At 41.6% G+C, this 12,105-nt stretch overlaps 1 protein-coding gene across 7 annotated transcripts in view; it reads left to right on the top strand.

The window, feature by feature from the left end:
* CSMD3 (CUB and Sushi multiple domains 3) overlaps positions 1–12,105 on the top strand; it is a 1,888,113-nt gene that overhangs the window by 1,774,105 nt on the left and 101,903 nt on the right. For all 7 annotated transcript variants that reach the window (XM_077271102.1, XM_077271099.1, XM_077271098.1 and 4 more), the window contains one exon: positions 10,249–10,431. In XM_077271102.1, the coding sequence (XP_077127217.1) occupies positions 10,249–10,431 (183 nt within the window). The remainder of the gene's footprint in view (positions 1–10,248; positions 10,432–12,105) is intronic.

Below are 12,105 nucleotides of genomic sequence, written 5' to 3'. Positions count from 1 at the left end.
AGATATAGGAAGCCCCCAACAAATAATAATGGTGAGGTAAGGGGAAAACACAAACGTAGAAATGAAAACAGATTAAGCAAATGAGGCCCGCTAATACTAGAGAGCAGAAGACAGATAGGGAACTGTGCGGTCAGTAAAAAACCCTATGCAAAATATCCACGCTGAGAATACAAGAACCCCCACACCAACTAACGGTGTGAGGGGAGAAACTCAGCCCCCTACAGCTACCAGCAAGCAAGGAAATCACATATTAGCAAGCTGGACAAAAATAAACCAAGAAACATGTGACCACTGATGGTCAAAAAATGAACCAAGCAAAACTTAGCTTCTCTTGAAGAGACTGATAACGAAGGACTGCAGGAGAGCTCCAAAATAGCACTGGAGACATTGACAGCAGGCAACAACTGAGAGTCCAGGTGAAGTAAATAGGAAACCAGCTAAGAGATAATGAGACAGCTGATCCTGCCTCAGACCTGCAGAATGACACAAAGAACCACCAGAGGGAGCCCAAAGACAGCACTCACACAGTACCAGTTGTGACCACAAGAGGGGGCCCAAAAACAGAGTTCACAACATCCCTCCTCCGCCCACCACTGCCACCTCCAACTCCCTTCATCTCTTCCGAGGACTTTGCCACCTACTTCAAAAACAAGATCGACCAAACAAGGCAAACCTTTACTTGTCCACCACCCCAACCACTCCATATACCAGACCTCTGCCCTTCCCTAATAACCTCCCTCTCCAACATCACTGAAGGAGAGCTTACTCGCCTCTTTTTCAAATCACAACTCACCACCTGTGCACTTGACCCCATGCCTTCCCACCTGCTCCCCAACCTCACTAACACGCTTATTCCAGCCCTAACCCATCTCTTCAACCTATCGCTCTCTTCTGGTACCTTCCCCTCTGCCTTCAGACATGCCACCATCACACCCATCCTCAAAAAAACTAACCTTGACCCAACTGCTATGCCCAGCTATCACCCCATATCACTGCTCCTGTTTGCTTCAAAACTCCTTGAGCAGCATGTCCATGGTCAACTTTCCTCCCACCTCTCATCTAACTCTCTCCTTGACAACCTCCAATCTGGCTTCCGCCCCCACCACTCCACCGAAACTGCCCTGACAAAAATTACTAATGACCTAGTCACAGCCAAAGCTAACAGACAGTTCTCCATCCTCCTCCTTCTTGACCTGTCCTCTGCTTTCGACACAGTCGATCACTGCCTACTGCTACAGATTTTTTCTTCCCTTGGCATCAAAGACCTTGCCCTGTCCTGGATCGCCTCATACCTATCCAACCACACATTTAGCGTTTCCCACTCCCACACTACCTCCTCATCCAGCCCTCTCTCTGTTGGAGTCCCTCAAGGCTCTGTCCTAGGACCCCTACTTTTTTCCATCTATACCCTTGGCCTAGGACAACTCATAAAGTCCCATGGCTTCCAGTACCACCTGTATGCAGATGACACTCAGATCTACCTCTCTGGCCCAGATGTCACCTCCCTGCTGTCCAGAATCCCGAAGTGTCTGTCAGCCATATCCTCCTTCTTCACCTCTCGCTTCCTAAAACTCAATGTAGACAAAACCGAATTCATCATCTTTCCCCCACCTCACATATCCCCCCTACCCAATCTATCTATTATGGTAAACGGCATCACGCTCTCTCCCGCTCCTGAAATCCGCTGCCTCGGGATAACTCTTGACTCTGCCCTGTCCTTCAAACCTCACGTCCAAGCTCTTGCCACCTCCTGTCGTCTCCAACTCAAAAATATTGCCAGAATCCATTCCTTCCTCAGCCCACAATCTACCAAAACTCTTGTGCATGCTCTCATCATCTCCCGCCTCGATTACTGCAACACCCTCCTCTGTGGCCTCCCCGCTAACTCTCTTGCACCACTCCAGTCTGTCATCAACTCTGCTGCCCGCCTAATCCACCTCTCTCCTCGCTACTCCCCTGCTTCTCCCCTCTGCAAATCCCTCCACTGGTTCCCAATCCCCCAGCGAATCCAGTTCAAACTACTAACACTGATCTACAAAGCCATCCACAACCTGTCCCCTCCCTATATCTCTGAACTAATCTCCCACTATCTTCCCTCACGTAATCTTCGTTCATCCCAGGACCTCCTACTCTCCTCCACACTTATTCATTCCTCACACAATCGCCTCCAAGATTTCTCCCGAATATCCCCCATCCTCTGGAATTCCATGCCTCAACACGTCCGATTATCCACCACCCTCGGATCCTTCAGACGGAACCTGAAAACCCATCTCTTCAGGAAAGCCTACAGCCTACAATAACCGAGCCGCCGCCTCACCACCACCAGAGCCGCCGCCGCCTCACCGCTATTTTCTGTCTCTTCCCCACTATCCCATAGAATGTAAGTCCGCAAGGACAGGGTCCTCTCCCCTCTGTAAACCTGTTTACTGTAAATGATATCTATAACCCTGTATGTAACCCCTTTCTCATGTACAGCACCATGGAATTAATGGTGCTATATAAATAAATAATAATAATAATAATAATAATAATAATAATATCAATAAAAACTGTCAAGTGTTTTGTACTCACCACAGATAGATAAATGATGGATAGATAGATAAATAGAAAGATATACGGTACGTAGATAGATAAATAGATAGATAATAGATAGATAGATAGATAGATAGATAGATAGATAGACAGATAGATAGATGATATATGATAAATAGATGATAGACATAAAAAATAGAAAGATAGATGATAAAAAGATAGATAGATAAATAGATAGATAATAGATATATAGATGATAGATAGATAATAGAGGATATATGATAAATAGATAATAGACAGATAAAAAATAGAAAGATAGATGATAAAAAGATAGATAGATAGATAGATAGATAGATAGATAGATAGATAGCTAGATAGATAGATAGATAGATAGATAGATAGATAGATAATTGCTATGTAGATGATAAATGGATTGTTTTTCCTTCAGTAATTTTAAGAACATCATATACACAGTTATAAAAGGAAGCAAAGCAAAAGTAATAATATTTTTCATAAATCCTTTGCCGGCAGTGTCTGATTGTTCTAGATAAAACGGCGGTGTATTATTGTGTATCATCGCTCTAAACTTTATTTTCAAAGGTGACATTTATTGAAATGTTGTATCACGGACCATTGAGCGTGCCCTGCTCACTGGCAGTGGCAACTTTTCTGAAGAGGTCACGGAAAGGGTAGATCTTGATGCTGTAGATTCAGAGATGGTTATTGCTGTTTTTTCATGTAACCAGGCGACTGTATCAGAATATTAATGGATGAAGCATTGGTCATGTAGCTTAGTAGCTTATTGTATATGTTTATTTGATATTTGTTTACAGGCAGGTATATAGTGAGAGACAAATAGAAAGACATCGTCAAAATATTATATCTAAATATTACATTCTGCATGTCTAAATACACACTGGGAACATCGGGTGCGGCCAGAAGAGCTCATTGATTTTACATTGGGCCCGGTTACGCCTCTGTAGACAACTGTTTTCTGGGTACTATGGCTGGATTACAATGGCAACCATTGTTCTACTCATTCCATACAAAGCCTCTCGTAAGGAAAGGACATGATTTCCATTATTTGCAGACAGCACTCGGGAGCATCACCTTGTAGTGGTCGTTCATGTGTGATTAATAGCTCTATAATGCACAGCCATTAAACCTTTGTAGTGTTAGTCCATGAGCCAAGAACCAAATTTGACGATATCGGTACCAAGCGGAGTGACTAATTCTCTTTGGTATTTTTAGGTAGATGCATGTCTGTAGTTTATTTTTTGATATGATAGCCCTTACATATACGTAGCTTATTAACCCCTTCAGCCCTAGGCCTATTTGTACCCAAGTGCCTAAGCCAATCTGACCTGTGCCACTTCATGGGCTAATAACTTTGGAACGCTTTCACCTATCCAAGCCATTCTGAGATTGTTTTCTCGTGACATATTGTACTTCACGTCAGTGCTAAATGGGAGTCAATATATTTTACCTTTCTATATAAAAAAATGCTAAATATTCGGAAATTTTGGAAAAATCGGCAATTTTTTAACTTTGAAATTCTCTGCTTTTTACAAAAATACTGATACCCCCCATAATAGTTATTAATTTACACTCCCCACATGTTTACTTCATATTGGCATCATTTTGAAAATGAAACCTTATTGTTTTACGACGTAATAGGGCTTATAGTTTTATGCGCAATTTTTCACATTTACAGCAAAACCCACTTTTCAAAGGACCAAGTCACTTCTGAAGTCACTTTAAGGGGCTTACATAACAGAAACCACCCATAAATTACCCCATTTTGCAAACTACACCCCTCAAGCTGTTCAAAACTCATTTTTAAAAACTGTTAACCCTTTAGGTGTTCCACAGGAATTTTAGCATGAGCCAAGAACCAAATATGACGATATCGGTACCACCCGGAGTGACTAGATGTAGTATTTGTAACAAAATTTAATCCAAGTTATGTAAATACACACTGAACATGTCATGTGCATATATATATATATATATATATATATATATATATATATATATATATATATGTTACTCCATAATATCTTCAACATCGGACTCTGAATCTGACTGTTGTTCTACTGGCTCGTCTTCAGTACCCTTGTTCTGGCATGTCTGTAATCTGCACATGTCTGTGCACTTCAGGCCATTGCTGAGGCAAGTACACTGAGGAAGTTCACATGACCGCACACACTTGCAGGACAGTAGCTGTATAATAGCTTCTGGTGCTGGTGCCCCTTGCATCCACTTGACAACAAGCTTTCCGTCGTTATCTATCATCCAACCGCAGTCTGTTGGGTTTGCAACCCATGGCTGGCTCTGCAGACTTCTCCTCCAGATCGCAGCCTGGTAGTTTGCACGCAGTGCATGCATGAAAAGGCAGTCCTGGCAAGGAGGGAGTTGACTTGACTCTACCACTCCACGTCTGGCACAGAACAGCTGATAACGGAGCCTGTTTACCTCAGTTGTTTGGGTAGTTGGCAGGTACATGTGGCAGGTGATTTCCTGTAACTTCTCAAAAAGTTCGGTAGACACTTCCCATGAACGACCAACTTCCTGAAAGGCATCCTGGTATGTCTTGTTCATCTTCAACTGCTTGAGTGTCGTCATCTTCCCACGGCCAGCGAATGCACTGACGGTGTCACAGCCTGTAAATGCATGCATACCAATCAATGAATCACATACGCTGCCTCCCAATGTTCGGCTCAGAGTGGTGATATCCAGGAATCTTGTCCGGTTCTGTGTACCGCATTTCTGGAACAGGTGGGATGGGATTTTGTGGCACATGCCCAGACACAGGACCATGACATCAGTATCCTCCGAAGTGATGATGACCGACTTGTAACCAGATTCTGCTGCATGAAGAGCATGGAGAAGGAGGCGTTTGTCTGCTTCTTCTTGATTTGACTTAAGGTCAGCAGCCTCTTCCCACTGTTCTTTGGTGATCTTAAAGCAGAGCTGCTCACATGTGACATACAGCTCCTTCTCCTCAAGCTTCTCCCTGTGGTGTTTCGCCTTCCATTCTTCTACCAGAAACTTTATGAGACTTGCCTTGTTGGAGGAACTACTTAGAAGCTTTTTCCACTGCTGGATGTTGTGCCCATGTTGAATGTTCTTGAAATGGATCCCTGTGCCTTCATATCTGTTGACTCTTTCTGTATCTTTGATGGATGTCTCCTTGTAGACGTCAAAGACAATATCAATGCGCTTGCTCTTAGCACCCTCATGGATAGCGCGACTCATTGCTGTGCCTGCTAGCTGGCCAAATGTTGCATTGTTTCCCTTCAGTTTCTGAACCAGGCTCATCCCATCAATGATGGTTGCAGAGGGCTCGGGGATCACTTCTGCAGGACGAGCATTCCTCTCCAACTCCCTTGCGAGGGCAGCCTTGTTGGTCTTGCGGATAGACCCATCACCATTGGCAAGTGCCCATGGCAATGGACCCAGGGGATGAGTCAAGACATCACTCATTTGTAGCTTTCTGTTCTCAGCTACAAGTATCATCTGGCCAAATAGGTTTCTGTCAGCCTTCAAAATTACCTCCTTGCCAAGACCTTGTCTGCGTGTCTTCATTTGGATGTTAGAGAACGTTTTAAGTTTGTTCTTCGTCATCTTGTCATGAAACAATGTAGTTGGCTTATCGGTACCCAAACGCTCATCCTTGAATGTTTGATATGCATCCTCTCCTATACTGTATGCCCCTTGAAGGTCTTTGGCTACATCTGGTGGTGCTACAGTCGCTGTTGACAAACTGATAAGTTCACCATTATGCTCTTTGTTGAAGGGGTTCACCCAACCTGTCTCCAGCAGTTGAACGAAAGATTGGACATCGGCTTCATCTCTTCTAATCCTAGACACCTGTAGGTCTGAATGCTGAAGTCAGTATATTGTTGGCCTACCAGGGCCCTCAGCTGCCTCAAGTACATACTGCGGTACTCTGATGTCAGGTAGAACCTGGAAACAGCTCCAACTTTGAGGCTGAAGCCTTTTGTGCCCCCTGGTGTCTGGGTGTCTTTGTTGATTGTCTCTTCAATGGTCTGGTCCACAGGAATTCGTCCAAAAGGATTCTTGCTACCGATCTGGACCGAAAAGCCACCTTGCATGAAGTATTCATGGACCTCTGGGTGTTCTATGGGCAGCCGAGACATTGTGGCATAGTAATAGGTTAGGTATCGGGCATAGTTGACCTTGTCATAGGCAAAACACCATGGTATCATCTGTCGGATTGCTCCTAGGTGAAGCATCCAGTTGCCTTCTCTTGAAGCTCGAACCAGGGCCAGCATGGTCTCGACCATGTCCAAGTATGACATCCAGAATGCTGAGAGTTGTTCATTTCTGAGGGTCTCAAGATAAACTTGAAAGAGCTTCAGGGTAAGTGTGCAAGATTCATTATCCAAGAGCTTTTCGAAGGATCCCTGCGACACACTGATGCGAAAGTTTGTGATGTTCTTCAGTGTTTCATCCAGATGGTGAAGGTCCCTTGCATGGTTTTCTTCTAGCCATGGAAGGAAGTTTTTCCAAGCAAGCCTCATAAGTGCTTCATAGACCAGCTTGTGTAGTCTCACTGCTCTGCCTGGGAGGTGTCAGCCTCTACAGAGGGAGATAGGAGCTCTGCAGAGAAGACCGGAGAGTCCTGTTCAGCACAGAACGTGTATGTGTCAGTGTGTGTGCGTGTGTTGGGGCACCTCAGGGTGTCTTCAAATGTGACATAGCCCCCTAGATTTCTTCCAGTAAAATTTGCACTCCAAAAGTCATTTGGCGCTCCTTCCCTTCCGAGGCCTGCCGTTCCCCAATACTGCAGTGTACGACAACATATCGGGTGTTGTTGTGTTCGGGAGAGATTGGTGAACAAATAGTGGGGTGCATTTTTTGCTGGTACACCTCTTAAAAATAAAAAAATGAGCCTAAAATGACACCTTCATGTAAAAAATGCACTTTTTCCATTTTCTCAACCAAGTGTTTCCAACTACTGTGAAACACTGGTTGGGTCAAAGTGGTCACTATACCCCCTAAAAGATTCCTTGGGGGTGTAGTTTCCAAAATAGGGTCACTTTTTGGGGTTTCCACTGTGGGGGTACCTCAGGCAGCCTTCAAATGTGACATGGCCCCCTAGATTTCTTCCAGTGAATCCGCCACCCAAAAACCACATAGCGCTCCTTCCGTGTTGAGCTGTGCTGTGTGCCCATACTTTAGTTTACGAGTACATGTGGGGTGTTTCTATAAACTGCAGAATTAGGGTAACCAAGTTTGGGTTTGCCGTTAACCCTTGCTAGGTTGCAGGTAAAATTGGATTACAATGTAATATCTGGAAAAAAAATGAAATTTTGAAATTTCGCCTTCATTCTGCTAAAATTCCTGTGGAACACCTAAAGGGTTAACAGTTTTTAAAAATGAGTTTTGAACAGCTTGAGGGGTGTAGTTTGCAAAATGGGGTAATTTATGGGTGGTTTCTGTTATGTAAGCCCCTTAAAGTGACTTCAGAAGTGACTTGGTCCTTTGAAAAGTGGGTTTTGCTGTAAATGTGAAAAATTGCGCATAAAACTATAAGCCCTATTACGTCGTAAAACAATAAGGTTTCATTTTCAAAATGATGCCAATATGAAGTAAACATGTGGGGAGTGTAAATTAATAACTATTATGGGGGGTATCAGTATTTTTGTAAAAAGCAGAGAATTTCAAAGTTAAAAAATTGCCGATTTTTCCAAAATTTCCGAATATTTAGCATTTTTTTATATAGAAAGGTAAAATATATTGACTCCCATTTAGCACTGACGTGAAGTACAATATGTCACGAGAAAACAATCTCAGAATGGCTTGGATAGGTGAAAGCGTTCCAAAGTTATTAGCCCATGAAGTGGCACAGGTCAGATTGGCTTAGGCACTTGGGTACAAATAGGCCTAGGGCTGAAGGGGTTAATAAGCTACGTATATGTAAGGGCTATCATATCAAAAAATAAACTACAGACATGCATCTACCTAAAAATACCAAAGAAAATTAGTCACTCCGGGTGGTACCGATATCTGGCCCGGCTCATGGACTATGTGGAGACTTTGTCTTCTGCGGATTATCCACCCATACAGGGATGTACTGTAAATGGATGACATTGTAGGCACTCAGAAAATCCATTGTCTTCTTCAATAGGTTGTTTAGGCAGATGACTCTGTAAAAGAATATTATAGTAAAGAGTAACCTTGTTTTAATTTTTATTTCATAAATCAATAGTAGACATGAAAATGAAAAACTTTCTTATATATCTTATTCTTTATAGTCCAGTAATGATCTTTCTACTCAATTGTAAAATATGTATTCAGTGAAAAATGAGAAAAAAAAATTGGAAGTGAGGCGAAACGGTAAAAAAAGGAGCAATTTTCCCATTTTTAGGGGTGTTTGCTTTTTACAACATTTAGTTGCGCATTAAAAATTAATCAAAACCAATTTGATTTGTCAGGTCAGTAGGATTATGGCAATGCTATTTTTTTTCTATGTTAGTAACTAAAACAAATTCAGATCTTTGTAAGAATAAATATGTTTCGAAATCTTCTGCAGCCCATAACTTTCTTTTTACTTTTTTGTCGACATAGCTGTATGAGAGCTTGCTTCTTTGCGCATCAAGCTCAGTTTTTATTAGCTTAATTTTTTATATTTGTTGTTATTTGGGCTAGACACAACATTTTGATCACTTTTTATTACATTTTTTTGAAAAATTGTCAATATACTTTCCCATTTCAGAGCTCACGATAAATAGTTTATCCATGATATGGGATAAATCCATTATTAATTCTGGTAATTATGCATTTAGAAATGCTAATTATGTTAATTTTATTATTTTTGTTTAGGGGTGAGTCAAGCTTTGATATGTTTTATTATTTATTTTTTTGTAAACCCAAACCAGGGGTGGAACAATCAGAGGAAAAGATTAATAGAAACATGCCTCCAACTTAAGCATTTTATTCCCTCTCATGATTTTAGCTTGCAAGTACTGATGTAAAACACTGACCAAATTCTGAACGTGTGAACGTGGCCTTGCATTGATGGTGTACAGCCACAGTGCATGCACACTGTTTGTTGTTAAGGGGTTAAAAAATATTGTAATAGCTGGAAAAATGTTAAAAAAAATATTTATAGGTAATTCCAGGTCTGACACATCGGTCTTCATTTCCTTTGCTGAATCATCAATGTGCTATACGTACATATGATCTCTCTGACCAAACACAGTCTTAGCAGTGATTTCTGTACAGTGCAACATACTGTAGCTGAAGCCAGTGATTGACTGCAGCGGTGCATGGACGTATGTGATCTCATTGCTGGAGGACAGGTAAAAACTGGTGGAGATCAAAAATGCGTTGGACGTAAAGCACAACTGTAAAATGTTCTTTCCGAGTCTGAAAAACATTCAATTTTGGCTCCTAAATGGGCCAAAAAAATTTGATACTGCATTCACAATTTACTGTAGAGTGGATGTCAAGCCTCAGCTATGTTTTCGTGGCTCAAGAGGACAGTTTTTGTATATGAAAGCCCGCACTTCAATTCATGCATGTGTGGATTTGGTAACATTCCACTCTCTTTAAAACATATATTCATATGTGATGTTATTGAAACAGTTCTATTTTTCAAGTTATCAACACCCAAATTAAGTTATGTTCCCCCTGACTAATGTTTTAAAGCATTATCTATAATATAAATATCTTCTTCCCTTGCAGGCGACGCTAGCGGTTGGTGCGGAGATCCTGGATCACCAACTCATGGTTCTAGGGAAGGCACAGAATTTAGGACAAAAAATACAATGAGATTCAGCTGTGAGGTTGGGTATGTTCTTCATGGATCAGAAGAAAGAACGTGTCTGAGTAATGGATCATGGACAGGACGACAGCCAGAATGTAAAGGTGCGTAAAACCGGAATTCTGTCTTTTTCATTCCTTAACTAGTCAACAATTAACATTTTCACAGAACCCATATATGTATGGAATATGTAGTATCTTGCTATTTTTTTCTGGGACATACCACTATGTTGAACTCTGCAGTTGCAATAAAAGGAATTGCCAGCCCAAACAAGAGCACTGATGTCTCGCCTGCTAGTCAATGCTTGTATTGCAAGGCAGCAACCATGACTATCCATTAAGTATGTGTTAATATTAAGAAACCTGGGGGACAATCTAAAGAATTGTTACACTGGAAAACTACAAGAAAACTACAGCAGGTTATTAAATGGTCACATTCGTAACCAAAGATAAAAAGGTAAAGGTTTTGTAGGTGTAACACAATTTCCTGAACAATGTCTTAAAGAAATATATTGCCTTACAATGAATGTACGTTTTTTTTTTTGTATGCCATTTAGGTTAAGTTATTCACTTTATCTTTGCTGGTTGAATCTTCTCAACAAGATTTTCATCTCTTTTTAAATAAGGTGGCTTATTTCTTAAATCTACCTTTTTACATCCCGCCAGCCGAAAGGCTCCACCGCTGCTTTTAAGAACATATTGAAAATGACTGAAAAATCTGTTATAAATCCTTAGAGAACATGGCCAGCCCAGCTAAACCGTTCACTTCTATTTTATCTCAACTGTAACCAACATAAAGGCCGACATGTCATTGTAGTTTATGTTATATTTCTCCGAGCCAAAAACTTCTAGTAATGGTAGAGTCATCATTATTAATTGACGAGATAATTGACTACAGCTCAAATCTGGAAACATAAACTGGGAGCTGCATTGAATAAGAATTTAAAGATTAAAATATTTCTAAAATCTGAACGTTCCATCAAAGAAACTTGTAATATGAGAGGATGCTTTAAAATTCATTTTTAACAATTTATACCAGCATTATTTGCCAATCTATTTCTCAGTATATTGGCAGAGTTAAGATTTTTCGATAACTCCAGTTTGCTTACACAAATCTGTACAGTGTAAGCTCTTATGGTCCTCCTCATTCTCCAAAACTGTCCCATGGCCTGACACTTGTGTGGACGACAGGCCTGACAAAGTTGCAAATGGTCCCTCTTCCTCCTTGCTCCTCTTCCTCCTGTCCCACAACCTCATGCATCATTGCCTGAAATATTGTTTCCAGCAGGCAAGCAAGAGGTATTGTAATGCTGATGATCGTGTCATTAGAGCTGGCCATATTGCTGGAATATTCAAAGCAGCGCAATACAGCACCCACGACCGGCTTGGAAGCCCACTCATTGGTGATGAAGTGGGATTGTTCTGTAGATCAACTCACCCATGTGTGATGCAGCTGAAACTCTATTATTGCCTGCTGCTGCTTACACAGCCTCTACAACATATGCAGGGTGGAGTTCCAACTTGTTGGCATATCACATATGATGTAGTGAGCAGGAAGAGAAACGTGACTCTGCAACGCAGACAGGTGAGCAGCAGCAGGGTGAGAATGCCAAAAGTGTGCACACACTGCCCACATTTTCACCAGCAGATTGGTTGCATCTGGGGAACTTTTGAGGAAGCTCTATACAACCAAATTATGCACATGCACCATGCAAAGGACGTGCGTCAAACCGGCTAAGTCCATAGCTGCTACCAGATTTTGCCAATTATTGCACACCA

Source organism: Ranitomeya variabilis, chromosome 6 (assembly GCF_051348905.1).
Source record: "Ranitomeya variabilis isolate aRanVar5 chromosome 6, aRanVar5.hap1, whole genome shotgun sequence".
NCBI lineage: Eukaryota > Metazoa > Chordata > Amphibia > Anura > Dendrobatidae > Ranitomeya > Ranitomeya variabilis.
The sequence above is the reverse complement of the archived record's forward strand: the minus strand, read 5'-3'. Positions and strand labels throughout refer to the sequence as shown.